The sequence below is a fragment of the Melozone crissalis genome, unplaced genomic scaffold (assembly GCF_028551555.1).
Source record: "Melozone crissalis strain CALT ecotype California unplaced genomic scaffold, PUWL_Pcris_2 ptg000042l_1, whole genome shotgun sequence".
NCBI classification, from domain to species: Eukaryota; Metazoa; Chordata; class Aves; order Passeriformes; family Passerellidae; genus Melozone; species Melozone crissalis.
Genome location: NW_026535820.1, coordinates 41,655,445 through 41,670,587, shown reverse-complemented (window position 1 = coordinate 41,670,587; position 15,143 = coordinate 41,655,445). Strand labels below are relative to the sequence as shown.

The window sequence follows — 15,143 nt, the reverse complement described above, 5'->3', positions numbered from 1 at the left end:
ATGCTGCACCGCAAAAATCTGGACTTTGAATGTCAAATAAACAAACAAGCTGGATATTTTAAATAATTATATGTTACTAAAGGATATTTGCCTTTAAGGAACTATAAGCAAAATAAGAGTGGGTAGAGACTTAAACAGTTGTACAGACAATCATAAAGGAATTTGGGAATAGGATTTTATTGTTGCCCTGTCATTGTGCCTGTATTAAACGGCAATTATCAGTCCTATAAATCTTGAGGTCATGAATAGGGATTTTTTTCAGAACCATCCACATGATTCAAAAATAAATGCAGTCACTTTTTTAGAATGTCTTTTTTATATATATGTTAGATATTTATCCATCCAAGAACTTGGATTAGTAAAATATAAATACACATAGATGGTAAGTTCAAATGCCACAAATGGTATTCATGCAGGAAAAATCCAGTAAAACCTTGGGATTTCAAAATCCTTGGCATAAATTGACAAAATTAACATGGATGCCTGCTGAAATTAAATATCCATAGATTGTACCAGCTTTGTAGTGAAAAGAAATGGTGGTAGCTAAGTGAAGTTTTCAAAAATATGTCTCTTCTTCAAAAGCTAGTATAAAAAAGATAATTTATTTGCTACCTTACTGATTACTGAATTAAATTTAGGCTGCTCCAAAAAAGGGCAAAGAGAACTTAGAGATCAGAAAAGAAAAATCAGAATGTATTCTACAATTTGCTTTGAAATCAGAAAAGTCAGCATACCATATTTCAAAAAGAGAAGAGCACTAGCTTATTAACTTATTTGGAATTGTGGTGGTGGTGGTTTTTGTATTGGTTTGTTTGCATGATACAAAACTTATCCTGATCAGTCAAGACAGACAGAGTGTTAGAGAACTGACAAAGGGTAGGGATATAAGGCAAGTCTTTGGAAAAGAAGCAGGAACAATAGAGCAAGGTACCTTGTAAAAAAAGCCAGTAAATGCTAAGGAAAAGAGCTATTTAGACTTACTGGCTAATGCTGATACAAGTGGACGAGTTGACATACTTTCTGTAAACATGCCTCCATCTACTACAAAGAAGTAAATGGTCATGTGACTACCAGTGAAATTTGAAATAAGTTTTCATTGAATTCTTTCAGAAGAGGTTCTTGAAGAGACTGCTTTGTTCAAAAAGAGAATTCTCTCGCAAAATAAAAGCTTGCTAAAAAGGAACAGAGACAACAAAGAAACAGTTTTTACAGCTCTGGGAAACTGCCACAAGCACCTCAGCAGTAAAACTACCAATGAAATTCAGTGTGGATAACTACAATATAATCAATCATGGAAAACTATACAGCCAGCCTACAGAGGAACGGGACACATAAATATTTTAGGTACTGTTGAGAAGGGAATTCACAGGCTATGTCAATTCTGTACTCAAAGCAGATCATAAGAGAGATTTAGTGCTCAACCGTGTTTAAAAGTGAGCACACTCCTTACACAGTCAAGCCCACACCAATCTGGATTCTCCTGGGAAGGGTGGAAGAATCACCATTCTCAGCACACTGTCTGCCTGTTGCCAGCCCATTATCAAGTAACTCTCAGGATCTGTATGCAGGGTGAAATGAGTCACTTCATCTCAGTGTCAGGAAATGGTTGTCACCTATGCTGGCAGGGCCATCAAAAAAAAACAACAACCCAGTTCTGCTTTTTCCACCTCACTTTTGTCTGTTCACCGCCATTCTTCTGGCACAAGCATTGCTGTGGCCACACCATAAATCTTGAAAATAGATCTGCCTCAAAACCAACCACTTCTGCAGGATTAATTTTTAATCCTGACCATTTCTCTATTTTGATGCACTATACATCTACACAGTGAGCTGGGCCAGTACAAATGAGGAAACAGAAGGACAGGAATGAGCAGCAGAGGGAAGGTCTGCTTCTTCCAGTGGTGATGTTAGCTGTGCAGCTACAGGAATTAGGTAGGCTCATAAACCATGTAATGACATACTAACTCTTCCTCTCTTTATCCCCACTGAACAAGAGGCACTGATCCCCTGCTGCTTTTGATTCAGGAGAGGCATCTCTATGGCCAGTGGTGAGCATGCTCACAGAGCTAGGCTTGCAGGAAAGCATCCACTTTTTGTTTGGATGAACGTTTGGTTACTCATCCTGGGGACAGAGGAACACCAATGGCAGCAGAAGGGAAGCAGAAAGGCTGTCCTTTTCATCAGTGCTATTATCTTTAGCATTTTTTAAATAATCAGATATTAAAAAAAATGTATTATCTGCAAAAAAATGCAATAACTAACAGAGAAATTACTTGCATATTACCCTCTGTGGAAGAAGGGTAAGGAAGAATTTGACTTTGTTGACACTGCCAAGATGGCTCAACAGCATCCTACAAGTGCCACTCAATAAAAGTAGAAAAGAGAAAGTCTAAAAATAGAAAGACAGACACTGTCACATTAATTTTTATCAAACTGTGAAATTCATTATCAGTGTTGGGAACACCAGCAAGATAAAATGGGTTAAAAAGGGATCAGACAGTGAAACAGAAAGCAGAACAGCCAATAGCTATTAAACACAGCCACAGAAATACTAACTGGCAGAAGGTGGGAAGTATGTCTGTGAATAGGTTACACTATGCAGGTTGATTTCCTCCCCTCTTCTTTTTCCAAGCATTTGCTACCAATCAATATCACCAACAGTAACTTTAAATGGCAGCTCTTATGCCAGGTATGTATTAAAATTAGTTCATAACATTTTCCATTTTAGACTTTGCTTGAGAGCATTTGAAAATGCAGAAGCTTTTTTCTCCTTCTTCTTTAAGGGAGAATAAGTTAGAAAAATCAAAGGCAAAAGACTGAAAAGTTACAAATAAGTGCTATCATGACAAGGATCCTGGACCTACAGCTCTCAAAATGAAGACTTTTTCCATTATACATTCATTTCTTAGTTGGTGTGACAGAGAACACCTGTAGCGGCATGCAGAACAAACTTCTTTGTTGATGTGACTGAATCCACAAAGAAATCTTTTTTTTCCCAATGAAGATGATATTCCTTCTCTCCTTTATTCTTGGTATTGCACCCTTTGCCTCCATCTGAGACTTGGGTTGACAAGGACTAAAGATTCTCCACTGATGAGATGAAAAACTTGTCCCTCTTTCTGAGGGAAAGTAGCTGTGCTCTAGACCCACTCTGTCACCACCATCAAATGAATAAACTCTAAGTGCTGCTGCTAACAAGGCAGATGAAGAATGTTATTTCTAAATCAAGAAGGATGTTCCCCACTACAATAAATACTGCAGAAACTGCCAGATAAGAATTTTTGTGTAGTAACCCGCAGGGCCTGCATGGCAATTTAAATGACAGTCATTAACTTTTGAGGAGTTCTAATGTAAATGAATGATTTAAGGACAATCTGGGATAAAGTCCTTTCCAAGGCTGCAGTCTGTGAAGGCTCAGGCTGTTCATGAGATCTCACATGGATTGCCTTTTCAGTTTCAGAGCCCTGTCTTGTGCACTGCATTGTTCTGGCACAACGGGCTGGAATTGCATCTTTTAGCCATGAATCCTGTATGAGCTTGAGGATTTAAAGAAAGAACTGCCCTTGCATCTTCCCTCAGCTTAGTACAGGGTAAGACCATTGACATCACATTTGTTCTGGAAAAGCACAACTGGGTCATAAAAAGAGTAGTTTCCTGTTGGGTCACAGTTTTAGTGCAACCATGGCCTCAGCATGTGGTACACTTCTGTGTGCATGCTGCATTGTTTCTGTGTCTGCACCAAATTGTAATAACTGTGAAGAAAATAGCTTGCAATTAAGCAACCAGGGAGACAGCAGATGGATGCAGACAGATGGGAACAAGGCAGGAAGCTAGGAGCCACTATTGGTCAGAATGAGAAGCAATAGTCACAGTACACTATCAGCATAGTGTCAGTGTTAGTTACTGGTGAGTTTTAAGGGCGTATTGGAAGGCAAGAAAGAAAATTATGTTATAGATGCTCCTGACACTCCTTTGCAAGGCCATGGGAAAGAAGAGGACAAAGGTGTTTCTTTGAGAAGGTGACAGGCTGCATGTGGCAGCTGGCATTGTGTCCACTGGTGCAGGTGAAGAGAAGTGTGTGTCTTACCTGTCTACCCAAAACCAGTAATGTGATGAAGAATATGAACAAGGAAATTGAGCCCATTGTCTTCAGGTCCTTCAGTATTCCTGGCCTATAAAATAAAAACATAAGTAAAGCAGGCTGCTCAAAAGTTAAACCAATATTACTTCAAGCACAAAAATAAGACCACAATTTACATGCACTACTTTCTGGTACATAAACTAAGAACATTTAAATATTATACAATATAATATTTGATAAAATATCATCATTTATATTATGTAGATTTAATTACCTCTACAATATTCTCTGCAAATGTGCCTACATTTTGAACTCCAAAAATAAGATGAGGATTTAGGAAAAATAATGTCCTTTTTTACTTGCAAATGTAGAGCATTTGTGGCTTATTCTATACAAGTAGGATAAAAATAGATTTTCAATGCAATAACGCTATTTCCATTGTGGAGAGCTCGACCATATCCAATGAATGTGCAGAAAAAGAAACTAAAGCACCTATCTCCCAAGATACCCTTTCTCCTGAGGAGGCACAAACTAGATCTTGTAAAGAGTTTATTAAAAACTCGGCTTTGGCAAAAGTCACTAAAGGAAAACAGTTCACACTAGAACTCTCCTGCACATGCCACTGAAACAAGAACCTTGATAAGAGATTTAGGAAGGAAAATGCCAACAGATGCAGAGCTTGACTGACAAAATCAAAGCTGCCAGAAGCACTAGCTCAATCTAACCTGTTCCCTGATTCTCCATACTATCACACACATACTCTTTCCATTAATAAAATGGAAACAAAGACTTAGGTTTGTTCATTTAATCTTTAGATTTAAGTGCAAAGAAAACATACATTTTTTCCCCCAAATTTTCAAATGAGATCCTTTTCCATGATTGTTACAGCACAGGAAAAATTATATTGAAACTACAATCTGAATATCCAGATTTTCTGGTGTGGCATATGCCATACACTTGGCCTACACAGAAGAGAATCGCCTCTTTGTTTTGAAAATGAGGTAGAAAAATAAATATTATTTTACACAGCAATAACAAGAACTGGAGTCGTCATTTTGGTCTTACATATTATCAGCTGTAACAAAGATTTCAGCAGCCTCACTAAGAACTTAAGATACAAATGCACAGGCACAACAAAAAAAAATAAAAAATATCCATACTGTTGGTCTACTAATTTGTTCAATCACTAAGACTTTATTTGTAAACATTTCAGACTATGTAATAGTTCTGGGGAAGCTGATTTTCTTCAGTTTGTAGCAAATATCCCCTAAAAACCTTAATTATGTGCAGTCTGAGGCCTTAACAAACTTGGTGATGACTTCTTGTAACGCCCTTTGTGACAAAAATTCAAATTAAACCATACACCATTTCCTATAGTGTGTGATTTAAATGCCTTGTCCAGACTTCTTTTATTCTAATGCTCTGAGGTGTGACATTAAATCAAACATCTGCTGCAGCATGACAATGATTTTACATTGTGACTCAGATTAACAGCCAAACACATGTGTTCCATGACTAAGAGCTTCCATGGGTAATATTGAACTTCAGAAAGACTGGAGTTAGCCACCTACCTTCTAAGAGGTGCCATTGCATACATAAATTTGCTGTAGTCATCCAGCATGGGCCCATGAGTGTGCAGAAGGATAACATTGTAGCCCACCAATGCAATCAACATTATTACCATTTTCAACTCATAATTTATCCTCAGGAAAACAGAACAGGAAATGAGCCCTAATATGCAGCTGTATATAAAATACTGGCAAAGAGAAATCAAATGGAAAATATTTAGAATTTGGCTCTTGAGTAGGAAATCATGCATAATAAAATGCTCAGGCTACTTTAAAAAACAAACCATTGACTGACCACTGAAGTGTGCAATCTATCACAATCTGGGACACTATGGTTTATAGACAGCCAATAAAAATAAATTTATGCTCCCTAATTTTCACCCTTTGACACTTTTGATTTACTCATCTATATTTGTGGGATACCACTGCTGGTATTGAAATCTAATGTAAGAGTCTGTTGCCAGCAGAGTGACATAAGATTTACTCCTGTTCTACTGTAAAATTTTCATTCATGCTTGAGTCCCAGGATTACCCTGAATGTCTTGCTAGCATTTGGGTCAAGGTAAAAATGTTTAAAGGCCTGAAGCAGTAATTTAATTGCCTGTATTTGCAGCTGTTGTAAACTGATGCAGTACACAGTTATGAATCTCACAGATATGCAATTTTATAAACAGCCAGGATAGGAAAAATACAAAGCTATTAACAGGGCCTATGAATAATATAAATATAAAAAATCCTTCTCTCAAATCCCGTGGAGTAATAACCATATAAAAACAGATTCAATTGCTAAAAAAAAAAAAAGCCTTTTCTTTCCTATGTCATATATATCAACAAAAATATGTAGAGTTGAAGTTAAATTTCTGGAAAAATATTTTCTTCTAATATTTCCTGGCAATTGATTACAGCATCAAAATTAATGCTAAAACAGGAATCATCTCTAGAATCATTATCTTAGTCTTTAATATGCAACCCCTTTGCCAGAAATGCTTCCTGAAAATTACAGTCCTGCACCTTGCAAGGAAGTTTCTTTTCTGAAACTACAAAGCATTCTATTTCTAGTCATGCTATTTTCGGACTACTGTTGACTTGTTGATGGCAGCAATTTTGACAGAACCTGAATCACTGTATACTAATTTTGGAGGATCACTAAGAAGGATAATTTTCACAGCACCCATCAGACAGAATGTATCTGCCATCTCAATCTTTGTTGCTACTGTAATTTGCTCAAAGATCTGGCTGAAATAAGAAATAGATAGAACTATTGTTCAGAATCATGAAAAAAAAAATAAAACCTCTCTGTTAGCTGCATTTCAGAGGAGGTCACCCTCCAAATTCATGGTTACATAAAAATAGCAGTATTCTTTTGTTGAATCAGTATGGCATTCTAGTGTTGAAATCAGTTTTCCAAAAAGTAACAAGGAGAGGCAGTCTTGAACCTATAACTGAATACTGTTTGATAAAGACCCAGAAATTTCAAGTGGAACAGTCTCTGACAGTGTTTCATACAAATACATAGAATAGATTGAAAATTTCAGACAAGGGCGGATGAGTTAGAGCAGAGTGGCACAGCCACACATTTCAGAATGCAGACCTTGCATTGCAGTGCAGTGTTTCAGCTGGCAACAAGCAGATCTGGAGAGCCTGGCAATCCACAGAGCAGTGAAGCTGAGCAGGTGCAGGCCCCTGCTCTGCTTAGGGCATCCCCCAGCCCAGGGACAACCTCAGCCAGCTCAGCCAACCTGTCACAACCCAGGAGCCTGCAGGCAGCTCCCACCTGCCACCAACATGATGGAGCCTTGGCTTTATCCAACAGTGCACAGCAAGTTCTCATGCAGGCCCTTTTGTCTGGCAGCTGAAGCAGTGAATAGAAATGTTCCCTTTTAAGAAAATACTCCAACAGCTCAAAGGAGGAAAATCCTGGGTAACCTCTCCACAGAGAGAATCTGCACCTCATGCTGTATAAATCAAGATTCTCAGCATCTAAAGGGGCATAAGCCCATATATATTCTCTTTTTCTTTCTTGTGCTAGCTAACAAAGGTATTTTAACCAATGCCTTACAGAATCTGATTTTCTTACTGAGATCACAGGTCTGGTGTCTTGCACCAGGGTAGTACACAGGATCCAGCACAATGCATTTGGTCTCTTCTCTTAAAATTTAAGACCTGCAGTTCTATAGGTATAAAGATCTTCACTGAAGTAAGAAGGACTCCCATATGTCTATAGAGTAAATTTGTCAAATTACTTGAGGACAAAGTAATTTTGTAAAAAAATTTCCTAGTCAAATAAAATATATCCCAAAACTGCATCTTTTAGATGCCAGTATTATAACTTCTATTTATTTAATATGTGGAGGTGGCAGCACTAATACAGGACTGTATTTTGTCCCAGGAGCAGATATACATGTCAGCTTCTATTACACAGAACCTACAGAAGCATCATAGCAAAACTAAACTAAACTAAACATAAAAACGTTGCTATAATTTACTGAGGAATCTTTGCTAAGTCTTTTTAAAAAGTAAGCTAAACTAATCAAAAAAGTTATTTAGGGGGGTAGAGAAGAGGGCAAATAAATTTCTTTGCTTCAAAATGAACTTAAATCAATTGGGGCTAAAGTAATTTCCAAAGCTCTTATGCACTCATTTTAGATGACATAGTCAATAGATGTCAGGTTTACTATCATAAATCACATAAAGTTTATTGACATGAGCAAAGCTTAAAACTATCACACATTCAAAATAACAAATTTTTAATTTAAGGAAACAAACATTTGTCAGCCTAAGTATTCAATATCTTCTAGAGTGAAAAGAGAGAAATTTTAATCCCAGATTAAAGAAAAAAAATTAAAAGTGGTAACTCAAAAGGAATTTAAAGCTTTTTCCAGCTAAAATGTTTGCAGTGTCTGGGGATGAAAACAATGCTTATTTGAGAGATGTTTTAAAGTTTTAAAATCTTTAGCTAACTTTAATTTTCATTTATTAATGTCAGAAGTGAAATTTTAACATAATTTTTTTATGCAAATCTATCAAAGACAAATTTTCGTAGATGAAAGAATTTGTTTTAATACTTTAAAAGCTATAAATCCTGAAATCAGAACACACCATTTTGGTAATTATTTCACCTTAGAGATGAAATAAACTTCCTTTTCCTCCTGCTGCCACCAGCTTCTTCACCCAAACCCGTATATTTTGACACAATATATGGCTTGACATTTTCAGCTGCAGGTCTTTTGTAATACTTTAAGGAATCACTGCTCTCTAGGACACAGGTCCCACTTTTTTGCAGCAATGTCCTTCCCCCTCCTCTTGCATGTGCCATTGTGCTTCTGTTCACACTGAGACATCCCCTTCAGATCAGTTCAGGTCTCTTAAGCAGTTTATACAGTGGCACATGAGAGTTTTATTTCCACCCCTCTCACACCAGCTTTCCCAAAATACGCAATGACTGAAGTGTGACAATTTCACATTTGATGAAAATGGTCAGCCACCTGAAAATATTCCCACCATGGGAAACCTGCCTGCGGACTAACCTGGCTTTCAGTGCACAGTCTGTTTTGCAGATGCTGTGTGTTATCTTGATATCTTGTAATGTGTTAGCATGGGTGAATTAAGATTCCTTGTTATTACACTGTTTCCTGCTTTTTTAATCTGACATTCATTAAAACCTCTATTTCCAGAGGTACTAATCTCATTTAACTTCCCACTTACTTCAAATGCAGTTGCAGCTGACTAAAAAAAAAATAAATCAAGTTTTACTGCAGTCTCAAAAATGGGTGGGTGTTTAACTTCAAGCAGATCTGGTAACAGTTAATTTAGTGTAATTGTTGTAAACAAACAAAGAAATGTGAAATGAACTTACCGGTAGGAAAAAACAGTTATTTTGTATACACCACCGTGTCTGATTACTTGAATTAGGAAAACTTGCATTTGATGAATTAAGAACTGAGGGAAAAGCTATCACAGAATTATCCAGGAAAAACTAGAAAAAAAAATCAACATATAATCCATTAGCATGCCAGCTTGTTGAGGTCAAAATAGAGAACAGAGAAATGGGGAAGCAGAGAAAGCTTTACATGTAACCATTTAACTTTAGTATTTCACTACTTTTGTATTTTAATTTGAAATAGGAAAAGGAAGATGACATACCATGATTACTTGTTCCTACATTCTCAAACAAAAATAAGTGTGCTAACCTTCATCTGACACTTTCTACTTGAATAAAAGACAAAAGGCTCTTTGTTGTATTACTTTCATATATCAGAAGCTCACACACCCAAGAGACATTGAAGAAATAAACTCAATATTAATAATTCCTGGATTTATCTCAACTGAATGTCCTATTTAAACAAAGGAAGATTTACAGAAAGAATATGGAGCCATTACTGAAGTTGATACAATAACATCATAATGCTGACATTGATATCAGGACTGATGGAATTGAAACTGAAAAGTGGATCCAGTTATCTCTTGGGGCATCAAATTCAGCCAGTAATCACACAGGAAACCAACATCATACAGACCTCCTTGATGCAGTGATCCAGTACTTTCTTAACAATTTAGATTTTGGTGGCTACATTTATTCCAGTAGTTTGAATCTCAATATTTAAGCTGTTTCTACATTTAGTCACTATTCATGGCCAGTTTGCTTGTCTTTCTTCTTGTCATAATCTCATCCTTTAGTTTTCACATAGCTTCCTCCTCTCCCTAGTATTTAAAGTCCTAATATTTAGTGTAATCTCAGGCTTCATTGTGCTCATCAATCTATGTTTTTACTTGTTTCTTCCGTGAAAACAAGCACTTCATTCCCCCAGTTAGTCTGTACATATGTCTTTCAATTCAACCTTCTGGGTGACCAAAACTGCCAACACACTTCCCAGATTTTATCAGTGAGTCATGCAATAGCACTAACACAAATTCTGCAGAAAATATATTCTCATACATCCTAGAGTCACTGAATTTTTAGGGTTGGAAAGGACCTCTGGAGATCATCCAGTCCAACGCCCTGCCACGACACAGTCACCTAGATCAGGTCACACATAAATGTGTCCAGGTGGGTTTTGAATGACTCCAGACAGGGAGAGTCCACAACCTCCCTGGGCAGCCTTCTCCTCCCTCAATGTAAAGTTCTTCTTCATGTTAAGGTGAAACTTGTTGTGTTTTAGTTTATGGCCATTGCTCCTCATCCTGTTGCTGGACACCACTGAAGAGAGCCCGGTACCATCCTCTTGACATCTGCCTTTGAGGGATTTATATGTTTTGAATAAATTGAATAAAAAAACTGAATTTATAAATCCAGAACAATGCTCCTTTGCTCACAGCTACAAAACCTTAAAAGCTCACTGCACCTCATGCAGCTGATGCTCAGACAGCTTAACACATTCTGCACATGGACATCACCCCAGCTATTAACATTATGCTCAGAAAATGTGAAGGTAGCCTTCCTTCATTGGGACTCACCTAGGAAAATGCAGTAGATACTTACCATGAGTTAAAAGCAGTCACATGGATGGTTATTGTGATTCAGCTGAGTTGACATTAAACACACCTAATTAATTAACATCCTGAACTCATTGCCTATCCATGTGATGAACTTCCAACATGTATCAGAATTTCTTGTCACTAATCTGTCAGACCAACTACAATCTTGACTTTTTTACTACTAAATTTCATCCTAGTTCTTTTTATTTTCTCAAATCCATACCTCGCTTTTTCCTTTCTAAAATCCCAAGCCTTTCCTCACAGACACTGACTGTCACCTTAATTTATTAGTTTCATAGTCTCTCTTATACACTAACTATGAAAATCCACTCATGGTTGACCAGAGTAGAGCTCCAGAGGTCACCTCCCTGTCACACCCTGTTCCCTGCAGGTAGTGACTGAGTAACCCACCTCCAAATTCTTTCTCCATTTCTGTCTTTAAATACTGTTACAGAGGAAACCTGAACTGCTCAACTCACAGCAACTAAATGTGGGTCAAAACGGTTTATTGATTTACTAATGTTAGATCTGGTCAGTCATTCAGTCACAGTTCTGGACAGCCAGGTCTTGGAAACTTCCAAGGATGGAGACCCACAATCCCCCTTGGCAGCAGTCAGCACTGTTCATGCACAGTGACTCCTTTTATCTTTCTAAAGACTATCCAAACTCCCATGTCACCACTTGTGCTGAGTGCCCTTTGATATGTTTTATAGCTCTGCAGAGAAGAGTCTGAAGCCATTCTCTCTCTTAAAAGAAGTCCTTCAAAAGAAGTCCAAGGTTGTGGATTTGCAAAGGTTATCAATACGCCACCTACTACCAACACCAAGCTGGCACTCACCTGTGTTTCTGCAGTTGCACTTTTGGGTTCCCTTGCTTTGCCAACACAACTGTATGTGTGAAACTGCATATAATTAACCTGCCATCAGTGAACTACAAAATCAGGATGAGTGTGGAATCCTTTGAATCTTTTCCCCTTGGGGAAATACCCCACGCTGCTACAGACGAGGATCAGAATCAGAAATAGAACCGATAAACCATGAAAACAGACCCTACAAAATGCTAATGAACACCTACAGATTTTGAAACATCCTTCTATAACTGATCCCAAAGAGCTCCAATGACGTGCACATGAAGGGAGTTACATGCACATCTGACTCTTCCCACAGGATGTGCGGGTGAAATGCACACACTCCCCTTCTGGCAATGCAGGTTCCCCTGCTGGCACATGCTGCTGAAAGGAGATGCAGGTACTCTATGTGCACCTCTGCAGCTCCCTGCAAGCTGTCAATGCACACGCTGGAGAGAGAGCCCTGCAGGTTCCTGTGCAGGGACAAACCTGAGCAGTGGTCCCTGCTTGTCCCAGCCCATTTGTGCAGGCAGCTCACAGTATCTGACAGGCAGGCTGCTCTTGCTGGCTGAAGCAGAGGTGTGATGCCAGAGAGGTGACTTATTACAGTGTCAAAATAGTTTTTTGACAGTCATTTGTTTCCACTCACAGCTCTCTGTCTCCTGTCACACATTTCCACATTGCCAAGACAGGCTGTGGAGTCTCCCTCACTGGAGATGTTCAAGAGCTGTCTGGACACAATCCTGTGCCGTGTGCTCTAGCATGGCCCTGCTTGAGCAGGGAGGTTGGATCAGATGATCACTGTGGTCCTTTCCAACCTCATCTATTCTGTGATTCTGTTTCTTTCATTCTTATTTTCACACTATTTCCTTCTCTACTTAAGGATTTTCTGAAATTGCTTGGTTACTTTTTAAGCCAGCTGATGCTCACCTGCCTCTTTTGACTGGAAAAACTTTGGACAAAAAAATCCCCTTCAGACAGCTTTGAGGATTTACTCTCCCTCCCTGCCTCTAGCTATTTAATAACTTCTGTTAACAAGGGCATTGGCCAAGAGAACCACATCCCACTAACAGTGCATATACTTTTTCTGTGGACATGAAATATTTAGTTTCAGAATTCCACTTTTTGCATGTCCCCAGAGCAAAGATTATATAACATGAAGAACTCAAACACAATTATATTACAGAAAGACATATGGCATGCATATTTATATATGTAATTTAGAATAAAGCATTTTAATTTGGGTTTTGAACCTCGCACAAAGCATTTCTGACCTATAAATGTTACCTGCATACACAGAACACTGTATGTATGGTATATCTATGCATATATTAATAAATATAAAAAGGAGAACAAAAAGGATATGGAAGTGTTGTCACCTGCCATGAGCCAAACAACACTTACTTCTGAATGATGTGTTTGCACTTGTCTTTCTTGTCTCTCATCAGTTACCTACATCTGCTATCATGCTTTGAAGATACATATTGTTCTTCAACATAGTATTTTTGTAAGAGTAGGTTCAGTCCTACTAAGCAGTCACACCCACACAAATGACTCAAATGAAAGCAGTATTTTTTATGAATACCAATGTTTGCCAGGGAACGTCTGAGCATGCTACCATTACGGTCTTATTTTAACTTCATATATTCTGACAGTGTTTTCTTTTCTTGTGTTCACATGACCTGCAATCCTCAGCTGTGAGTTTTCTGCCTCACATAATGAAAATGCCTGCTTTCAATGGGAGCCATGTGGTGACAGAACCTCCCCCCAAAACATGGGATAAGCAAATTAGTGCATCTCTTTTGTTGTCTGAAAACAACAACTACTGTATTCACTAGTTTAGATCTCATTAGAAAAGAAGCCATCTTTCCCACTGAGGTATGAAAGTACTTGGGTGTAGAATGCATATCACAGCTTCCTTTGAAAAATGGCAGTTTGTCTGGCAGTTGAGTCAGGACTTTTATTCTCAGATCCTCACAAGAATGCCCCAAGAATAGTGTGAAGAATTTCAGTATCGTTCCCCCTCTTCCCAAGCTCAAAAGGAGAGGTTTAAGGAAGCCTGGAATGCTAAGTTCTTACCAAGACTATTCTGTATTTTTTTACCAAATAAAGGTGATGCTGAGATATTGGTAAGTTGGAAAAGGATAATGAAAATCCAGAAGTACTGAAATGCATTTAGCAGAAATTTTAGAGCATTCTTCCTCTGAGTTGGTACAAGGCTTCTTAACATCAAAGTGCTCATGCATCTGTGTTATTTGGTGTCTTGTAGCATAAATGGACCAAATTAATGTTGCTCAATAATTTATTTCCTATCAAAGTTTGTGTGCCAAGTGAAAATGCATAACTGTCTTTGTGCAACCATGTATTCAATCCCTAGCCCCCTGAAGAGGCAATATGTAGTGGCAAGTCACTGCCTTGTTCAAAGCTCCCACCAACAGGAAAGATGAGGAGCCTGCTGGCCCTTTACAGACTCAGACAGCATGATTTTTGTATTTGACAGATATGGAGAAATGCTCATTTATAAAGGCAGTGACAGCATGACTCTACCTCTTCCCACACCTTCGAAAGAAACCAGAACTGCTGTAAACATGATTTCAGAGCAGTGTCTCACCTGCTAGTGCATCTCTGCTAATCCAGTGTACCTAGACTGACACTGATTTTTTTAAGTTCCTTAAATCCTGGAATAGATATGTGACTGGGCCCTGCAAGTACCACGTAAACTACATTTCTTCAGCTGTGTTTTCTCCTTCCAACTCCCTAGACAGTGTCTATTTATTCTTCTCAAAAGGCATGCATTAGGCACCTTCCAAAACTGTCTTCAATGTGCCAGGCATTGTGGGATGTATAGTTAGAGTGTATCTGCCAAAGAGCTTAACAATTAAAAATACAAGTTCACCAACAGAGTCAGCTACACTAAAAGGAAGATCTGTTAAAAAAACCAACTTTCCACTATGAGAATGAAAGCAGGTTTGATTAATTATTTGTCATTATTTGAACACGGGATCATGCATGACTTAGAGGGGGCTAATACTTGTGTCATTTAAGGCAGTTTGGGCTCACAGATGTACAATAACCAATGGAACAAAAATACTCAAACCTCTCTCAGTATTCACATTCCTAAACATCTGTTCTTTGAGAGGAAACAGTCCAGGTGTTAACATTCACTGGATGT

The 15,143-nt window shown here is 38.1% G+C and overlaps 1 protein-coding gene across 1 annotated transcript in view; it reads right to left on the bottom strand.

The window, feature by feature from the left end:
• The window catches only part of ADCY2 (adenylate cyclase 2), a 203,498-nt gene that overhangs the window by 15,043 nt on the left and 173,312 nt on the right, over window positions 1-15,143 (bottom strand). The window contains exons 17-19 of the mRNA XM_054284675.1: window positions 9,506-9,625; window positions 5,653-5,837; window positions 4,088-4,172 (exon numbers count right to left, since the gene is read on the bottom strand). Coding sequence (XP_054140650.1) covers window positions 4,088-4,172; window positions 5,653-5,837; window positions 9,506-9,625 — 390 coding nt within the window. The remainder of the gene's footprint in view (window positions 1-4,087; window positions 4,173-5,652; window positions 5,838-9,505; window positions 9,626-15,143) is intronic.